Source organism: Protomyctophum parallelum, assembly GCF_964188405.1.
Source record: "Protomyctophum parallelum genome assembly, chromosome: 11".
Classification (NCBI taxonomy): domain Eukaryota; kingdom Metazoa; phylum Chordata; class Actinopteri; order Myctophiformes; family Myctophidae; genus Protomyctophum; species Protomyctophum parallelum.
Genome location: NC_139707.1, coordinates 10,413,675 through 10,434,692, shown reverse-complemented (window position 1 = coordinate 10,434,692; position 21,018 = coordinate 10,413,675). Strand labels below are relative to the sequence as shown.

General features: G+C 46.9%; 1 protein-coding gene across 2 annotated transcripts in view; it reads right to left on the bottom strand.

The window, feature by feature from the left end:
• The window catches only part of ranbp2 (RAN binding protein 2), a 45,733-nt gene extending 28,884 nt beyond the window's left edge, over positions 1-16,849 (bottom strand). For both annotated transcript variants that reach the window (XM_083777343.1, XM_083777344.1), the window contains exons 1-16: positions 16,613-16,849; positions 13,990-14,057; positions 11,829-11,940; positions 10,607-10,888; positions 9,484-9,588; positions 8,736-8,960; positions 8,382-8,495; positions 7,714-7,854; positions 6,581-6,740; positions 6,036-6,217; positions 4,175-4,380; positions 3,446-3,569; positions 2,345-2,506; positions 1,866-2,003; positions 627-758; positions 274-486 (exon numbers count right to left, since the gene is read on the bottom strand). In XM_083777343.1, the coding sequence (XP_083633469.1) occupies positions 274-486; positions 627-758; positions 1,866-2,003; positions 2,345-2,506; positions 3,446-3,569; positions 4,175-4,380; positions 6,036-6,217; positions 6,581-6,740; positions 7,714-7,854; positions 8,382-8,495; positions 8,736-8,960; positions 9,484-9,588; positions 10,607-10,888; positions 11,829-11,940; positions 13,990-14,057; positions 16,613-16,684 (2,436 nt within the window). In that variant the 5' untranslated portion in view covers positions 16,685-16,849. The remainder of the gene's footprint in view (positions 1-273; positions 487-626; positions 759-1,865; positions 2,004-2,344; positions 2,507-3,445; positions 3,570-4,174; positions 4,381-6,035; positions 6,218-6,580; positions 6,741-7,713; positions 7,855-8,381; positions 8,496-8,735; positions 8,961-9,483; positions 9,589-10,606; positions 10,889-11,828; positions 11,941-13,989; positions 14,058-16,612) is intronic.
• Positions 16,850-21,018: the final 4,169 nt, after the last annotated feature.

Sequence of the window (21,018 nt, the reverse complement as noted above, 5' to 3'; positions counted from 1 at the left end):
ATACTACAACTGCTGTTCTAAATCCTTTAGACCCGTTATTGACCTTATACAGACCTAGAAACGTACTTTAGTTACGTCACCATCAACAGCCAATAAGGGACCACCATTCTAACCCGACATGCAAGAAGGTTTTATATACAATATTTATATTAATATATTTATATATAATATAAATAATTATCATATTATATATATAATAATCTGTAATATATATACAGTTATGTAGGAGCCTTTTGGAGGGAGAAATCGAGCAGGTAAATAACTGTTGCGTACCAGGGGTCTTTTGGAGGGAGACAGGGCGCTCTTGTTGGGCGACGGCGTGATTGGGAACCTGATGGCCGCTGACTGGCTGAGCTCCACCGGGCTGGAGTGGGCGGGCAGTCCCTCCTCCATCTCCTCGTCCTCCTCCAGACCGTCGCCGCTCTCCCCCAGCTGTTGGTTGACCTCGTTCAGAAGGTCCATCACCTCCTCCAAGGACACCGGCAGCTGCTCAACACATGGAAGATAACATCTCAAAATACTGAGAATGAAACGATGATGTTTTAAGGGCTGACCAGCTGAAGAAACCATTTGAGGCATTATAAGGTTGCTTTGAATTATTAAAAAAGGATTAAAAAAAAAGTCACCTGTTCCGGGAGCTCCACGTTGGCGCTGCAGATCTTGGTCAGCTGGCTCCTGAACTTCTTGAGGAACATGACGCAGCGGTCCTGGGTCTCCTCCGCGCCGCTGCCCGCCTCCTCCGACAGACGCTGGTAGATCTGCACCCACGGAGCGGCACCGGGTACAGGCTTTAGTTCCAACATACTAACAGTCCGTCTGTCATTAGACCGACACCCTGCCCAAAACCCCTAACCGCAAGCACGGCGCAACACATGTCGGACCAACGCATTGTCTGGAGCGACGGGTGATTCCTGCATGTCGGACCTTTGGCACCCCTCACCCCACAGCCTACATGATGGGTGCACCCCTCACCCCACAGCCTACATGATGGGTGCACCCCTCACCCCACAGCCTACCTGATGGGTGCACCCCTCACCCCACAGCCTACATGATGGGTGCACCCCTCACCCCAGAGACCTCCTCACCCCACAGCCTACATGATGGGTGCACCCCTCACCCCAGAGCCCTCCTCACCCCACAGCCTACCTGATGGGTGCACCCCTCACCCCAGAGCCCTCCTCACCCCACAGCCTACCTGATGGGTGCACCCCTCAGCCCAGAGCACCCCTCACCCCACAGCCTACCTGATGGGTGCACCCCTCACCCCAGAGCACCCCTCACCCCACAGCCTACCTGATGGGTGCACCCCTCACCCCAGAGCACCCCTCATCCCACAGCCTACCTGATGGGTGCACCCCTCACCCCAGAGCCCTCCTCACCCCACAGCCAACCTGATGGGTGCACCCCTCACCCCAGAGCAACCCTCATCCCACAGCCTACCTGATGGGTGCACCCCTCACCCCAGAGCACCCCTCACCCCACAGCCTACCTGATGGGTGCACCCCTCACCCCAGAGCACCCCTCATCCCACAGCATACCTGATGGGTGCACCCCTCACCCCACCTGATGGGTGCACCCCTCACCCCACAGCCTACCTGATGGGTGCACCCCTCACCCCAGAGCACCCCTCATCCCACAGCATACCTGATGGATGCACCCCTCACCCCACCTGATGGGTGCACCCCTCACCCCACAGCCTACCTGATGGGTGCACCCCTCACCCCAGAGCACCCCTCATCCCACAGCATACCTGATGGGTGCACCCCTCAGCCCAGAGCACCCCTCACCCCAGAGCACCCCTCACCCCACAGCCTACCTGATGGGTGCACCCCTCAGCCCAGAGCACCCCTCATCCCACAGCATACCTGTGCCAGAAGCCAGGCGGACGACAGGTTGTCGATGGGTTCCAGGACGGCGATGGCCTCCTCCGTCTTCCCCTCGATGTCCAGCAGGGTGCCCGAGGAGATCATGGCCTCCTCTTCGTAACCCTTCACCGCTGAGACCTGAGAATGACGCACCTCAGATTAGGATTAGTGTCAAGGGATTTTTCACAAATCTGTGATTCGTGAAACAGCATGAAGGTTTCCTAAACAATTACCTTATGTAGGACTCTGATCCAGTTTTCTAGATTGACACTTGAAGATATATTGGAGAGCATTACGGTTTTATGGAAGATACTTCCGGACACGTTTTCTTTTTCTACTTTGACAACTCCAAATACTCTTTCATCTTAAAAACAACTGAAACTAGCAGCTCTACAAGCTCACAGCACGTCACACTGCGACGTGTTTCAGTACAAGAGATGCGTCTATGGAAGACATGGGGGGAGTATTTTGTGACGCACCTGGATGTCTCGGGACAGGAAGTGCATGAACAGCGGGTCCAGCGGTTCGGGGATGCTGCGCCTGTTCCTGATCTTGTCCAGCAGGGGGAGCACCACCTTCCAGTAGTGGTCGCTGCGGCTCACGTACTCCTTCTGCTCGTAGTAGGAGTTGGCGGCCACGCCCTGCAGGGGGGGTGGAGAATAAATAAATACTTTTTACTTAAGCGAGAGCTTGTAGATCTGCTATTTTCAAATGGCCGAAATGTACGGGTATATTGGGCTGAAGTGGTTAATGTATGTTTTGTGACAATAAACAAAGTACGAGAGTCGACAGCGACGGCCTGCTCCCAGCGGACGGACACCGGGACACACACACACACCTACCCACTGTGATGTAAATACCTTTCTTCCCTCTCAGCTGTCCTACTGTTCGTCGGTCAGTTGTTCCTCAACAATATATACTTGTGGGAAGTGTTTAAATTGTGTCTAAATTGAGTAAATTCCCATTACATGGCCTGGGTTGTGGCTCAGCGGTCCAGGCACCTTGGCTGGACCCCCCCCCCCCCCCCCCCCCCCCATCTGTCTCCCCATTTCCTCTCAGCCTACTGTCTGTCCCTCCATAAAAAAATATAAAATAAAGGCGAAAGCCACAAAAAAAATCATTTAAAAAAAAAAGAATACAAAACTTTAAACATAAAAATTCCCAGTCAAAAAAAGAACATTTGCATTCAGTGAAATGCAGTAAATTCAAGACAAACACGGGTGGACAGTTCATTTGGAGTCTAGCCTGGCCCAGAAGTAGCCTGGCCCAGCTTCTTGCTTCTCGTTTAACTGTGCAAACAAAACCACTGACCTGGACATAATATTTAGCTATATTTACCTTGGACTAAAACGCACAGTGAGCAATCATTGAAGACACCTGGTCCCCCTAGATGCCCTATCATATTTAGCAGTTGTGAAGACTGTGACAGAGAGGGCCAGGTGGAAAGGAAAGGCATGTCCCACACACTGGCTGGTCAAGATTATGAGAGAGAGACAGAGCGTGTGTGTGCGCTAGTGCCCAGTGCAGGCTGCGTGTGTGTGTGTGTGTGTGTGTGTGTGTGTGTGTGTGTGTGTGTGTACCGTGTGGCTGAGGTGTCGGGCCCAGTGGATGACCAGGGCAGGTTGCAGGCCATGCTTCTCTCCGGCTCTCAGTGTGCTCAGTCCGTGCTGGACGATCATCCGGAGCTTGGCCGACATGCCGGGCCTGAAGGACCACACACACACACACACACACACTAAACTAAAGTACCACCCAGAACACAAACAACTCGGGTAACTCGTGTTCGGGAGGGAAAGAGGTCTTTATCAATTAACTTGTGCAACTCGGGTTGGGCAATGGATTGTGTTCTCTTTAGATTACTATGTTTCATGCCTATTTAAAAGCATTTCATAGCCATTCGAAGATGACAACTTAGCGCTCTAGTCACCCTAATTGTGTTTTTTTTTTTTTTAACGTTAACATTTTTTGTATTACGATATCGGTTAGCCTTTTTAGGCTTCGTAATCACAGATTGCACATCAGGGCAGATATGAGAAATAACTTGACACACTGACACATTTAATATTTTAATAATTGTCCCTTTCCAAAGAATTGACAAAATAGCAGAAATACCAGATCTACAAGCTTACAACACCTCACTATGTGACGTGCTGTAAGCTTGTAGATCTGGTATTTCTGGCATTTTCTCTTAAAAAAATAATAATGTACAGTCATTTTTCATCAAGGAAACGATTATGCAAAAACGATCGCGATCATCTCAAATGATTGCGATTGGACGATAATAATAATGCAATAATCCAGCCACTCACGGAGCTCGTTTGTGGATGAGGCTGTAGACGGCGTCCCACCACTCTCGCTGCCTGTCGGTGGAGAGGAGGCGGAGCAAGGGGAGGGGCATGCAGCGAGGCTCGTAGAGCCGCTGTGGAGCTCCGCCCCCTCCTCCCGAGGCGCCGTCGACCCGGGCCTTCTCCTGGAGCGCACTCTGACTGCAGAACACCACGCCCCCAACAAACACCTGGGAAGAGAACCCACCAATCAGAATGCTCTGACTGCAGAACACCACACCCCCAACAAACACCTGGAACCCACCAATCAGAATGCTCTGACTGCAGAACACCACGCCCCCAACAAACACCTGGGGAGAGAACCCACCAATCATAATGCTCTGACTGCAGAACACCACGCCCCCAACAAACACCTGGGGAGAGAACCCACCAATCAGAATGCAGAACACCACGCCACTCACAAACACCTGGGGGGAGAATGGACCAATCAGATCACACCACCACTAGGTAGGTATGACCAGATTGGACTGTTCTCCAGCACAATCAAGACTATTTTTCTCTGCAGAATCCTGGACTAAACTTGTAAGTTCTGAGTAAAAGTATCCCCCTCTCTCTCTCTCTCTCTCTTCTATCCCCCTCCCTCTCTCTCCTTCCCTCCCTCCCGCCAGAGCATGTGAGCGGAGCGGAGCGGGGGGATTTTGACGTGAGCGCGGAGCGGGTTTTTAAATGGGTCAGATTGACTTCCGGAGCGAGAACTGTCCTCCGCTCCGAGCCACTCAGTGCACACGGAACGGCACTGTGCAAGCTTGGCTAGCAGTTTACATCAATCATTGTCTCTCAAGCAGGCCCGGCACCACGGGGGGGGGGGGTAAAGGGGATGTTTGCACCCTTAAATCAACCTCTTTGCCTTTGTGCCCCCTCAAAAATCTCAATTGCCCTCAGTCATTTCATCCTGGCGCCGGGCCTGCTCTCAGACTCAAGCCCAGCCCCATACGCATAATCTGCTTCACGGACTGTCCATGAGAATAGACATACAAATCACCAATGCACCGCTCATGGCGTGTCGACAGTTTACATATCTGTTCTTTTGGATTTGGACACATGACGATGGGCTACAACAGAGCATGTGAGCGCGAGCTCGAGCAGAGCGGGTGGATTTTGAAGTGAGCGCGGAGCGAGCGTAGAGCGGCGTGGGGGGAGATGAGCGTGAAGCGCGGAGCGAGCGTAACAAAAGCTGTCGAGAGCGAAGAGCGGAATTATCGGCTCTGCCTCCCGCCCAGGGCGGTAACCGCAAGGTTGCCAGTTCGAACCCTGTGGGCTCCCCCAGAGTTAGTGTGGAAGTGTCCTTGAGCAAGACACTGAACCCCTAATTGCTCCTTGAATGGTTTCCGCCGCCATCTGTGTATGAATGTGTGTGTGAAATGTAATGCACAATCTATGTAAAGCGCCTTATAAATGCACCATTTATCTCTCTCTTCTCCCCCCTCCCTCCCTCCCTCTCCCCCCGTCCCTAGCCTAGCCCAGCTTCTTGCTTCTCGTTTAACTAGCTATATTTACCTTGGACTAAAACGCACAGGGAGCAATCATTGAAGACACCTGGTCCCCCTAGACGCCCTATCATATTTAGCAGTTGTGAAGACTGTGACAGAGAGGGCCAGGTGGAAAGGAAAGGCATGTCCCACACACTGGCTGGTCAAGATTATGAGAGAGACAGAGCGAGAGAGCGTGCATGTGTGTGTGCACGTCTTTGCGTACCGTGTGGCTGAGATGTCGTGCCCAGTGGATGACCAGTGCAGGCTGCACCATTTATCTCTCTCTTCTCCCCCGTCCCTCCCCCTCCTCCCTCTCTCCCCCTCCCTCCCTCATAGCAGACAGACGGCCGTACCTCCAGGTCCAGCAGACAGATGGACTCTGGTGCGTTGGTGTCCATCTTGGAGGTCTCCAGGGCCAGCCGGGGGAACAGCTGCTTCAGCCAGTCTCGTAGGGAGGCTCTCAGACCCTGGACGGCCCACTGGAGAGCCAGCCAGCTCAGGTGCTGCAGGTCTCCTCCGTGGAGCAGCACGCAGCCTGCAGGGCCACACGGCACAGCAACGGCCATTATTTATGACCCACCGTGAAGGGGAGACGGTCAGACTTCAAATTGACATATTGGTTGTTCAGTTTGACCCACCAGTTTTGGAGATATGGCTTATGGACAAATATTTTCTGAGGTGGTACTTCAGTATAAAAAAGGTTGGGAACCAATGCCCTAACCACACGCCACACGTGAGTTTTAACCCGCGGCAGGGTGGATTTTTTGAGTGGTGCAACCACTCATATATAGACAGCTATGTGTGTCCTCGTTTTTGCCCGCAGCGAATGTCAGACTTTTGTTATTTGGGAGACAAACGTCTGCAGCACAACAGCAGAGACACAGACACAGTGACGTACCGCTGTCCCACTTGGCCAGCTGGGGGCTCTCTGGCGCCTGGCTGTTGAGGGAACGGATGTCGTCGTTGGCGATGAACGAGGTTCCCGTCGGAGCCTGAGCTCCGAACAGGAGCTCGAAGAGAGCGCCCTGACCGCTGCGGTTCCCAAAGGCCTCCACCACCTGTAGGGGGAGACAGAGACACACACACACACTTGAAATGTGAATTTATGTCCACATAATGAGAAGTACAGGAATACCTTGTACAAAGGACATAAACACTGCCAGTGCAGTTTGACAATAGGAGAGCAGCCAGTTACAACGTGCATGGACGGCAAAGCATCGTTACATACAGTACAGCTGACATGTCGGACACAGGACAGCATCGTTACATACAGTACAGCTGACATGTCGGACACAGGACAGAAGACATAAATCATGGATAAAGGAAACAACGCCTCCTCCAAATTGAGCGGCTTCCTATAATGGCTGAAACTGAGCAGTACCTCGCTAACTGCTTGGCTCTCCTTTTGGAAAGGCCGGCCATTTGTGAGCCCCTCACAACCAACTTATGCACATGCCCTAGGCTGCCAAAGATAAAAAAATAAAAGTTTACATCTGTAGCCTAGCTGTGAGATGGTCTGCACTAGCTGCGGAGCACTTTGGTTAGAAAGGCTTCTTCCAGGCTGTAGTCAAAGGTACAGCTGACCTCACTCTCACACTCACACTCACACACACTATTTTTTAACAGCGGCTACTCCGGGCGATACAAATCTCCTAGTGGGCGTTCCTGCTGTCATTACCGATGTCCTCCTATTGGTGGTACGGAGGGTAAACAAAGCAACACATGAATTTGATTGGCTGTCGCCGGACGATGTCGTCCAAAGTATAAAATATGTTCATGTTTTTGGGCGACGTTCCTCCGCCCACATTATGATCATCGCCTGTTATCACCGGTACTTGCCGCGGTGCCATATGGGCAAATAACTCACTGACGGAAAATACGCCGGACAGTCGCCCACTGTTAAAATGTACTGTTAAAATAATGGCAGCTGTTAAAATGTTCTGTAATGCCAAAATCAATCACACATGGGACAGTTTGTTGACAGTTGTTCTAAGCGGACAGCTGTGTGTGTGTGTGTGTGTGTACACTGACCTCTTTGACCAGCGTGTGTATGTCCGTGGTGAGGTTGAACAGCATGTGTCCAGCCTGGCTCTGTCTGTCGCTGGCCAGGAGCTCCAACAGCTGAGAAGATGTCTGGTCTCCTTTACTGACCTTCGGTCTGGGTCTGGGGGCCTGGGAGGAGGAGGGAGGGGGTTCAGACAGCAACATTTGATTTTAGTTTTAGTCCAGTCTTTTGGAATGAAACTTAATTTAGTTTTAGTCATTTTAGCAGGGTTCTTGCACCATTTTGAAAGTAAGACTAAATGACGCAAGTCGCAGCCATGTGTTCCTATAATGAAATATTTAAAGGACCACTAGGGTAGGTAGTGGTACCCTCACAAAAAACATGAAGTAATCCTGGTCTCTAAACTGCCTCCCACTGGCCAGCCGGGGCGCCTGATGGAGGGGAAAGGAACTGGTCGGAATAACGTGTTCCTTCCACGCGCTACGTCCAACCAGGGAAACTACCCCCTGTCAGGTGAAAATAAGCGGCTTGGACATGAAAGCATGAGGTCAGTCCGTTGCTCTCCCCAGGTTGGCAGAGGAAGTGTAGCGCTCCAGGATTACATTAGATCATTTAGACTGGGTGAAGGAAAAAAAAAAAAAAAAAAAGGCTTACGAAATCGTGTGATAAAAACCAAATAAAATCAACAGTATACCTGGTAGGCCAGCAGGTAGCACAGAGCAGCCAGGTCCACCACCGCTCTCCACTGCTGCTCCTTCTCCTGAGCCATCTTCAGCAGCAAGGTGGCGCTGTGCAGGTACAGGTGGCCCTGAACATGGAATATGAAGATACATGAGATCTGTGCAGGTACAGGTGGGCCCTGATTCAGGGGTATTGGCGAGGTGTTTCAGCTTTTCGTGCTCGGACAGACACAGACACGTACACATACAGTACGTAGACACAGGGACAGACACGTACGTAGACACGTACGTAGACACAGGGACACACATTGCTGTCTATAGGAGTGGCTAGCACCACTTAAAAAAAAGAAAGAAAAAAAAATCCGTGCCTTCATCTCCACAAAGGCGTCTGACAGCTCGTCCGCCTGGCTGGCCGCGGTGCTGCTCAGGGCCTGCATGGCCTGGTCAAAGCTCCGGAGGGCATCCAGGCTGGCCTCCAGGCCTCTCCCCGACAGCGTGAGTCTCAGCTGGGTGCAGTGAGCCAACAGCAGCTCCCTGTGGAGCCGGCGGGACAGCTTGGCGTTGGCGGACACGCTGGGCTGGTCCAGGTACTCCTGCAAGTGACACACCACACCGCGTCACAACCAGGGTTCCTCAGTTCCCACACATGTTACCGTTTCTGACTGAGGCTATCAGTCATATGAAAGCAGGGAATCATAGCTTCAAATTGACATATTGGTTGTTCAGTTTGACCCACCAGTTTTGGAGATATGGCTTATAGAGTAATGTCTTGCAGAGAAACAAACAGCGAGTTGAGAAAACAGGCTTGAAAGATTCACTTCTGTGGTCTCTAACATTACACCTATAGCTACATGATTAAGCATTTATTTCATATTTACATTACATTTCAGCTCGCAACACTTATTTCAGACATGATCTAGTATGTGAAGAGTCTGCCTGTGCCATTAATACTTTTCGTGCCATAATCATTATATTTACGTTTTCTAAAACCCAGCACTTTAATGCCACCGTCGTATCTTTACGTTTTACGGTGTTTATAGTACAGAATCAACCACCCTCAGGGTGCTCACCCTCAGGGTGCTCCAGTCTAAACCTGTGCATGCAGATGGGGCTCACCCTCAGGGTGCTCAGCAGCACGGTGCTCCAGTCCAGGCTGTGACGCAGCAGGCCTCTCCTCTCCACCGCCACACAGTGCTTGACGGCCTCGTCCAGACGTCCGTCCTGGCGGTAGGGATGGAGATTGTTAATGTTTATTTATAACGAGCACCGTATCGATCAGGCTTATCGAGCCCACTAACGAGCATTTTATATTATTTTGTGGAAAGACAATACATTCTGAACAGAACCAGTATCTTTTACTATAGGGCCGTCAAATGCAGTACTTTTCTAACAGACGGAAAGTAATTGACCCTTTTTTACCAATAAAATAATATTAAAGAAACGGTTAAATGGTTAATATGTGTGCCTTCACACATGAGCGTAATTTTGTTTTCCCCGGACAGCGCTGGTTAGGCAGGTATCAATACACTTTTAGACCGACATGTTTGTGCCAGCATGGATGAAATCTTACTTTATTTCTTGATCGCCTCTTGTCTTGATTGTTTAAACATGACTTCATGGACCGATATGCTCCATAACAGGCTTGATAAGCCCAAAGCTTGTTGATAACGTACTCAAGTCATCAGGTTTTTCCGGGTATGGGTTACAGCACTCTATGCCTACCCGGCAGTAGAGCGCCACCAGCTTAGCGTTGACGTAGCGGGTCCTACCTGGCAGTAGAGCGCCACCAGCTTAGCGTTGATGTAGCGGGTCCTACCTGGCGGTAGAGCGCCACCAGCTTAGCGTTGACGTAGCGGGTCCTACCTGGCGGTAGAGCGCCACCAGCTTAGCGTTGACGTAGCGGGTCCTACCTGGCAGTAGAGCGCCACCAGCTTAGCGTTGACGTAGCGGGTCCTACCTGGCGGTAGAGCGCCACCAGCTTAGCGTTGACGTAGCGGGTCCTACCTGGCAGTAGAGCGCCACCAGCTTAGCGTTGACGTAGCGGGTCCTACCTGGCGGTAGAGCGCCACCAGCTTAACGTTGACGTAGCGGGTCCTACCTGGCGGTAGAGCGCCCCCAGCTTGGCGTTGACGTAGCGGGTCCTACCTGGCAGTAGAGCGCCACCAGCTTAGCGTTGACGTAGCGGGTCCTACCTGGCGGTAGAGCGCCACCAGCTTAGCGTTGACGTAGCGGGTCCTACCTGGCAGTAGAGCGCCACCAGCTTGGCGTTGACGTGCGGGTCCGAGGGTCGGGCGGTCAGCTCAGCCTGCAGCAGGTCAAACAGGTGGTTCCATCCCTGCTGGCCTTGACCGGACAGCAGCTTCTCCTTCAGGGTGAAGACGGCCGGGTGTCCGGGCAGCAGCTTGGCCGCCTTCTCCACCCAGTACTCAGCCCTGCTGTCACGCTGCTCCTCGTCGCTGCACAGCAACTCCGCCACCTTCAGGACCAGGTCCTTCTGGGCCGGGTTCAGGTCCACCGAGCGCTGCGGAGGAAAGGGATGCAGGGAGGGAGGCAGGGAGGGAGGGAGGGGAGGAGGCAGGGAGGAAGGGAGGGAGGGAGAGAGAGAGGCAGAGAGGGGAGGAGGCAGGGAGGCAGAGAGGGAGGCAGGCAGGGAGGGAGGGAGGGGAGGGGGCAGGGAGGAAGAGAGGGAGGGAGGGAGGGAGGGAGGGAGGGAGGGAGGGAGGGAGGGAGGGAGGGAGGGAGGGAGGGAGGGAGGGAGGGAGGGAGGGAGGGAGGGAGGGAGGGAGGGAGGCAGGGAGGAAGAGAGGGAGGCAGGCAGGGAGGGAGGGAGGGAGAGGCAGGGAGGGGAGGAGGCAGGGAGGAAGAGAGGGAGGCAGGCAGGGAGGGAGGGAGGGAGAGAGGGAGAGAGGGAGAGAGGGAGGGAGGGAGGGAGGGAGGGAGGGAGTCAGACAATAACTTAGTTTTAGTCATCATAGCTTAGTTTTCATTTCAACAAAACATTTCTAGTCATAGTTTGTTAATCGATTAATCTCTGGTTAAGAAATTAATTAATTATTAAACTCAACAGTTAATAATGAATCAAATTAATCAAAGCGTTTGTGCACATGATGTGACAGCCAAGACAGTGCACTTTGCATTTAATTCTATTCCTCGCCATTGCCCTGTATCGCAAATGGTAAAAATAAAAATAAAAGGAATATAACATGCCATTTGAATTATTTCTGTATATCAACAACGTATAGATTTTTATGTTAGACATTGAGGGAAATTAAGGTTTTTAAACACCGCTCATCAACTAACAGGTTAATGGATTCTTTAGGCTTATCAAACGTATCAACTATCAATTCATTGATCATTCCCATCCCTCGATGGAAAGCAGAGGTGTAATGGACAGGAGGACTGAGGGCTCCGCCTCATACGTATGTATGTAACATCCCATACCTTGTTGTAACATCCCATACCTTGTAACATCCCACCGCCTTGTTGATTTCTCCTTCCTTCTCAAACAGCTGTCCGAGGAACTTGTGTGCTTTGGGATCCCTCTCCTGGACCTTAAGGTATTCCGATACATGTCTGGAGTGGAAACACACACACAGCGCCACAAATGGTAAATGGTGCATTTATATAGCAGCTTTTATCCAAAGCGCTTTGCATTACATTCACACACACATTCATACAGCTTTACATAGATTGTGCATTAACCCATTTAGGCCTGAGACCGATTCTAAAAACGCCTCTAAATCCTGACCTAAGTTTTCTGAAAAACTTCAAATATTGATATAGCCGCAATTTTTTTAATACTGTACATACTGTACAGAACCCAAAAATGGGTTCCCGGTCCTGAGGGGGTAAATCACCAAAAGGGGTTCCCCCCCAGAATGGGTTAATACATTCACCCTTTTACACACACACACACACACACACACACACACACCGATGGCGGAGGAAACCATACAAGGCACCAACCTGCACATCGGATCGCAATTAGGTGTTGAGAGTCTTGCTCAAGGACACTTCGACACCAACGAGCAGGAATCGAACAGCCTCATGGTTCCCATGAGGCTGTTCTACCCCTACCCCCCCACCCCACACACAAGGCATACCATCATGAGCTTACTCAATTAAAGGTCTTCCGTTTAGGGAGAAAATAATTCAACAAATTGCATCATGAGTAAAATAAAATCTAATTTACCTAGCGTAAATTAGATTTTATTTTACTAATTTTACTCACCCCCTTCCTTTTGTCAATTAGCCCTTCGCTAAGTGCCTCCCCAACCCGTCCTTGTCCAATAGGCACGTTAGCAGAGAGTTGACAGGAAAAGCTGTTTAGCGTTTAGTGAAGGGCTAATTACGTCATAATAGTGTACTTGCCAGCCCATATAGTCCAGGAAATAAAGGAAATAAATCCACTCAGGTTGGACAAAATTGGATTATTTTGTTTCTCAACTGATTCTGACAGGACATTAAGATTAAGGATAACAAATCTACCAAAATCTTCTCACTGCTAGTACCCTAAATTTGCCTTAATCCAATATGACACCATTGATAACCTATTATAAGCCAACATTTTCTAAATTTCATTATGCTTTAAGTAGCACGTGACATGTCAAACTGAATCCATTCCAAGCATTCGTTTTGTACGAAAAACACTCCTTGGGCTAAATTCGGCCATAGCCACTTGCTGACCTCATCACATTTGTGATGACGGCTATGGTCGTTTTTAGCCAAAGGAGTGTTTTTCATGCAAAACGAATGCTTGGAATGGATTCAGAATCATGAAAACCCCCTAGTTTGACATGTCACATCCTACTTAAAGCATAATGAAATTTAGAAAATATTGGCTTATAATAGCTTATCAATGGTGGCAAATTTAGGGTACTAGCAGTGAGCAGATGTTGGTAGATTTTTTTATCCTGGCTAGTAGACCTAATGTCCTGTCAGAATCAGTTGAGAAACCAAATAATCAAATTTTGTCTGTGAACTCGGACATGTTGAGTACTACACCAAGGTTTTATGTTAGAAATGTTTAGTATGGGTCCCTAGCATGTAACTGCCAGATGCTAACTTGCACATGTTGAGCAATTTTCATAATTGGCATAATATATGACCATACCATTAACAACCTATAGAAGGCAAAACAAATGCAAAATTGCATCATGCTTTATATAGCATATTGTGACGTGTCAAACTATGTGTTTTTTGTTGTCAACTGTCAACATGCCTGGGTTCACATGCTGGCAAGTGGACTATTGGCAGCCACGTCTATGGGACTTCTAATGATTGTTGTTTAGCCCATTCTGACCTGAGATCAGATTCATACGAGGTTTCCGCCGGACACACACTGGTCTGATGAACCCATTCTGACCTGAGATCAGATTCTAAAAATGTCAGTCGTTCTTCGATTTTTTTCAAAAATAGCAGACCTACAAGCTCGTATCGCGCCACTCGGTGGCGCGATATGAGCTTGTAGATCTGCTATTTTTCAATAGCTAAAGCATAACATGATGCTGACACCAAAATGGGTGCCCGGTCAGAATGGGTTAGAGCAAGTTTTAGTAGTGAGTGAGTGAGAACTTTACTCCAGTTGAGCATCAACAACAACACTGATGTGTTTGAGCTTACCTTTTTGCGAGCTCGTACTCCTTTGCTTCATAGTACAATTTAGCGAATAAGAATCCTTTAATTGGTTTCTGTGAAAGACAAAGAATATGATTGATCACACACACACACACACACGCACACACTGTACTCTGGTGCTGTTTGAATCTCTGTCTAATAACGTATCCAATCAAACAATCAATCATGTCCATGTTGTGCCTTGTTGGCAGCTTTGTGTACATTTCTAAAATGCCGAGTTGTTGCCACCACACAAATACCCAACAAAATCTCTCGTAACTATCAATCTCATACTTAAACAGAAAAACAACGACAAACACAGTTAACACTTTGATTCATGTCTCTATACAAGCTAGTTAGCAGCTAGAAGTCAATGTTTATTTCACAATCGGGGATATATAAAACTTAGACCAGTGTTCCTCAAACTTTATCATGTCAAGGACTCTTGCCCTAGCCTAGCCCCTTAGATAGCACTTTATGTAGACTTAGATAGTATTTTAGACAGACTTATAGCTCGTTACGTAGACAGCACTAGAATTGCATTTTATGTACCGGTAGTCATAGCACTTTATAGACAGTACACATTTATATTGTATAATATAGTATAGTATGTATAGTTGACATAGACACCACTGTTACGTCCTTAGTTTATACATGATTCATGATAACTACTTTTTATATGTGTGATGTATGCCATGCTTTTGTTTTTGCTTAAATGTAAGTCGCTCTGGATCAAGAGCGTCTGCTAAATGCCTAAATTATAAATCGACTCCCAAATTGACACTAACGTGGACCGGACCCCCATTTGAAAAGCTATGCCAGGGACCCCCAATAAGAGGAAAGATGTGTATGGCTCTAGCAGTGACTCAACCATTTTTGAGGGGTGCTAGCCCCTCCTATATACAGGTTTCATGTTTGTTTTTAGTTCAATGTTTGTTTTAAAAACGGCATTGACAATGAAGGGAAAATGTACGTCATCTTGTCCCCAACACAAACATTAAATGCCATTAACAATAAAGAGAATTTAATGTTTGTTTTAAATCACCATTCACCATCACAAAATCAACATGAGTTTAAGACTTTATATTAGCGGTTAGCGCCCCTCACTTCACACGGGTGTGATTTTTATTTCAAGGACCCCCATGCAGTTTGAACCATGGGCCCCCTTTAATGGCATTTCTATCTCTGGGACCCCAATTTATTGTAAGATCAATGTTAATTTAACTCTGAGTGTACAAATGGAACCCGTTCAATTTGTACACATGTAATATGTACACTCTCAGAGTTACAGACCCATAAGGGTAAATTTCATTCCTACTTCCTTGATATGATCATTTAGCTGAGGACCCCCTGGAACTCCCCTGAAATAAAGGAGTCCCCTGGGGGTCCGCCCCGGACGGACGGACCCCGCATTGAGAACCACTAGACTAGACCAGTGGTTCCCAAAGTGGGGCCCGGGTTCCCCCAGAGGTCCTTGAGGGAGTTCCAGCTAAACGATAGTTTGGAACCAAATGGACTATTATGGGACTGTAACTCTGAGAGTGTACATATTACATTTGTAGCAGACGAATGAGTGTAATTTTGGGGGGTCCTTGACATGACAAAGTGTGGGAACCAGTGCACAGACAGACAGACAAACACTTCTTCAAAGTCAAAACAACACTAAATGTTATGATGAATTGAACAAGGTGGACCCTCTTGTAAACAAGCGTAGTGCTTTATTGGGTCGTCCACTCAGTTAACAGTTTTTTTATTTTTTTAGTTGTGCTTGAAATGTACTGTAATTGTACAAACTGTTAATAAATACTTCAATCAAAACCAACAAGACTGTTACTGTACTGTAGCTCTGCTAGCATTAGCACTTAGCATGCCGCGCATTTTGCAGTTGCTTCTAAAAGACCGACTGAGTGTCCGTGTGTTGTCGAGGACATTTATAACACAACAACATTAGCTTAGCATAGCTAGCCGGCGGTGGGAAATTAATGGACATTTCACACATCACAACAACAATAATGTTGTTTATATTATGAGCAACAACAACAACAACAACAACTGCTTGGGGGTCATAATATACCGGCAGCAGCAGCAGGTTGACACACACATGCTGCTGCTGGAGGAGTTACAACAACATGGGTGTCCTATAGAATTGTGACCCCGACCCCAGTAGTTTAGTTTGATTAATTATTATTACATTATTATTACTTACGATTTTAGGCATTTTATCAGACGCTCTTATTCCAGAGAGACTTACAAAAGGCAAGAATCATAGTAAACTAAGTGGAAGATCTAAAGTATCGTTTTATAGAGCATGTTATGAAATCAACTAAAAGAGATTGGAGCTACCGTATTTATAACAACTTGACAGCCCTTCTTACACAAACTATCTATCTTGTCATCAAATGGTGTTCCGTGGCTCAAAACAATGCTGAATAAATAATGGACCTTGGTGTGGGGGGGGGGGAGGTTGAAAAAAAACCCAGTCTTCATTTTAAATAGTAGGCTATAATTCAAGTATTTTGGGAGTCACAGCATTGTATAGATCACCACCGGTAAGAGTCACAACATTGTATAGGTCACCGGTATGAGCGTACCACCCCCCCGCCCAGAGCCCCAGACAGACTAGACTCACCTCTTTGAGGGAAGGAGAGGAGCTCTGGACGCTGGAGATGTAGCGCTCCACCTCGGCTCTGCTGCGCCGCATGACGCCCGGCTGGGTGGAGGTATGGATGGACGGGTGGAGGTGGTGCTCCACCAACCAACCAACCAACTAACTACCAAACAACTACCGAAGAATGGAGGAACCACGAGGAAGTGTTTGTGAACTAAAGCAACTCAACAGTCAGATGATATTATTCCTCTCATGTCATGATCCTCTGTCTCGTCCTGGATTTCAAGCTTCTTCATAGTGCGCATGCTCACAGAGCCGCCACAATATGGCAGCGGGTGGTCACGTGGTTACAAGGAGGTCTTGTGATTGGTCGGTCGGCGTCTCCCGTTCCGACCAATGGGATTTAAATGCAGTGTTACGTGCGTAACGTGACGTGTGGGTCAGTGGGCGGGGAGGGGAGTGACGCACGTAGGGACGTAGCCCACGTGGTGTGGGTGTGAATTTTATTTTATTTAATTTTATTTTGACGCTGTGGTTCTTTTGAAAATAGCTGCTGCACGGATCATTAGCTTGTAGATTGGCTATTTTCAAATGTATATTTCTGAAGTGGTTAATGTATTCTTTGTAATAATCAAAAATCTAAAAAGTACAAAGTAACTATTAGTAAAAGTACAATATTTGGGCCATCATGGGCACCTCAATGTAAACATTGACTATTTTGTCCAAAATGTTAAAACAACATAAATAATGTATATATTAAAAAAATGGTCTTTAATGTAACTTGTATACATGATGTGAATGTGTACAGTACATGCAGGCTTAATTTGATCCTTCTTGATAAACTTGAGAACTTCTTGTTTAGGCCTATGCCTAAACAAGAAGCCTCTCTCGAATGCTGAAAAAGAGGCATTGATTGATTGATTGATTTATTAACAGTACCTTACCTTTATGTTTAGCAGATTCGGCACAAACAAGGGACTAAATTCAGTTCGCTCCTATGCCACCAAAATGTGAAACGCCCTACCAACAGTCATTAAGACATGCAAATCCCTTGACTCCTTCAAAACTGCCCTCAAAGGGCACCTATACGGACGGCTGCAATTCGAAACTGGCCTTTATAATGATTTCCTGTTTTTTGGTGTGAGTGGACGACCAATAAAGCACTATACACTTGTTTACAATGGGTCCACCATGTTCAATTAATCATAACATTTTACATTTTAGAGACATACAAATTAAATATACACTTCTTACTTCTATATAGCCAAAGAACAGGAAATCATCATAAAGGAGGTAAAAAGGGAAAAGAAAACCTATACAGTGATAAAAAATAAAACATAATACTAAATCAAAAAATCAAAAGCGTTTTTTTAATTTTTGTTTTCTTCACAGAATCAAAGGTTTTATGGTCATGACTCACCTTGATGGTTTGTGATAGATAATTTCTATCTGTTTATATTTTATGCTTGAATTGACCATTTTCCTTTGACCTCTTGACCCTTTTGGCCCTGTGTAGTGACTTTGCGCTGCTAGTGTGTATCACTCACTGTCTCTGTCTTGAGCCTACATGAATTTGACCTCGCATGGCATCTTATCAGCCAGGTGCCATGGCAACCGGGCCATACCCCCCTTCCCAGCTCGCCGAGACGGCAAGCTGAAGACAGTTATCCTTTGAGGCCTAGATAGACTTCTGTGTTTTGTATTTTTCCATTCCAGTACTTTTCCATACTTTGAGTGCCCGATACTCCTCGGTCGTGCCACGTACCATTCTCCATTTTGTATTGTAGAGTATAAATACTGTCTGCCATTTTGGAGGCAGTAGAGAGAAACCTGCAACCATTCTACTAGACCCCCCCTACGGGGGTCTGGGCTCTGTATTTGATTATTATTGCTGTGTTTGTGTATCCATGTTCCATTCTCTCTGAAACGATAATATAAAACGACTAAAAACCTCCTTCTGCTATGGACGTCTCTCTGTGGGGTAAAATAAGGTAATGTTTTTGTTATGGAGTAATCCTTCCTGTTCATATTAGCTATGTGCTTAAAGTATTTTGGTAAAAGCTAAAGTTAAGTATAAGTATTGTAATGGGATTACTCCTAAAGTAAATGTACTCTGTGAGCATCCGGGGCAGTTTGGGCTTTTGCTTCGGAGACTCACAGCTTATAGCTCTTCGGCTAACGAGAGCTGTTATCTTTATTATGTAGTTAAAGGGGTTTTTACAGTCCGCCCCTGACATTTTTTATCATGATAGGATAAAATTCCTATCAACTTGGTCCCGTTCGAGTCTCCTTTGAAGTGCGTAAGTCTAATTTATTTAATTAGCTGTTACCGAAAAGGCACAAAGAATCAGATAAGGAAAAAAAGTTCCTTCTTCCTTTTTTTTTCCCCGAGAGCTCCGCTGAATTATCTTCAGAGGGGGTTGTTTTAAGTCGGCATTATCGATTCAGGAACACGGATTATCCTTTTGGACACTACCAGCTATGGGGTTCGTGAATGCCTTCACGAACTGGACCCGTGGACCACGCGTGTCCATAAAGTCTGCACCATAAATCTGCTTCCTGAGATCTCCTACACATTCAGTTAAGTAAATCAATGCTTGATTTCTTTCTCTGTCCTACTGTTTTGATTTACACTTTCCTTATCTCCAGTTGTTTTTGTCTCCCATTTCACCCCCGTTAGTTAGTTAGTGTGTGTGCGTGCGTGCTTCCTTTGGAATGTATGCGTACGTGTGCCTCTGTGTGTATGTGCGTGCTGGGTTGTTTGTGGCGCTTACGAGGTTTCCATTGTGAACGCCTGTCAAATTAGTTCATTTTTTTTAATAGTTATTATCTGGCATTTTCCCTTGCCATACATCGTATCATAATAATCTACTTTTCTGGTGAATCTTCACCAATTTCCAGTGCACATAGCGAGTCATCGTAATGTTTTAACCTGATCAGAATCAGTGTCTTGAAACATAACATGTCAAGCCGGTGTGCACATAGTTCGGTAATGTTCTCTCTGCGTTCAGTGTCTTGCCATGTGGTAACCTGTTCTTCTTATGAAACATAACATGTGTAGTTTAGGATTCAACGGTCTGTCTGTATTCCATGTGCGATGTTGCCCTGTAGTGGCCCACATGTCAATCTATCTGTATCTGTTGAAAATCTGAAATACGCATACTTTTTCTCTCTAACTAGATCTGTCTGTTTGATACGATGTTATTTTTGTTTCATGACATTCACCAGTTCGTTCTTTGTTTGTTTTTTCTGTTATTTACAGATAAAAGGACTGCTGCAGGTGGGAGTCGGTCGGTGGACAGGCCGAGAATTTCAAAGCCCACAAATGCGATGGAGTCTGAAAAGTGTTTGTGGTGGATTGTGGACTTCGAAATTCCATTCTTGTAGACAAGGTTTGGCCCCAGACCCGACCCCCCAGCAGATCCGTCTAAATTCACTGGTTAGGCCCAACCCCAGAACAGTCTAACTAGTTGCCCATAGATTTCCCATTTGGAACAAATTTATTAAAATTTTTGTTTTCATGTTGATGTAAGTTTATGTTGTTGTTGTTATTTTTTTCCTTTCCTGTTTGCTGATTTACGCTTTCCAAGCTACGTTTAATCACCTCCAATTGTATTACATTATTGTTGATTTCATTTGATTTTATAAAAAAAAAAGGTTTTAGTCATTTCATATTTCCCCTAAATTGTCAATATAGGAACATTTCCTTCTCCATTTTATTATTTTGGTTTTTATCATCATGAGTTCGATTTGGACTAGGCATTAATCTCCCCAGAATCACTTGATTCTATATCTGACCTGTATATGGTACTTAAGGGACTCCCAAAGACATTGTTGCGACATCGCGCTGGAGCGCATGCAGAATACCCCGTTTCCCCTCTCCCAGCTCTTGAACCTTGTCTGTTTGCAGAGATCGAGTGTATCTGTGAACCTGTCATTAGGGGGGGAAGGGGCGAAGAATCGGCTCCGACAAACGAGCCAAAAAGAACTCTCGCAGATTCAGTTCTGACAACGAACTGATGGCGAACCAGAAGAACTGAAAAATGAACATTCATGTGGTCAAATGACCATCTCGCCGGCCAGGTTGGCTGCAACGGTTTGCTGGGTTTGGTTGCCAGGCCCCGAAGATATCTTCATCACCATCATCATCATCAAGAGAGAAAAGCCATTCTCTCTCGTTCCCACAGTACCATCTAATTAAGGATTTTATGCCTAGTAAAGTTGAAATCATTGTGTTTTTTATTTTCCATAGTATAAAGTAAAGTTTCCCCTGAGGTTTTGATTTTGTCAAAGGTCATATGATCATTCGCGCATAAAATGCGATGGGTTTGATAGATAATTTCTATCTGTTTATATTTTATGCTTGAATTGACCATTTTCCTTTGACCTCTTGACCCTTTTGGCCCTGTGTAGTGACTTTGCGCTGC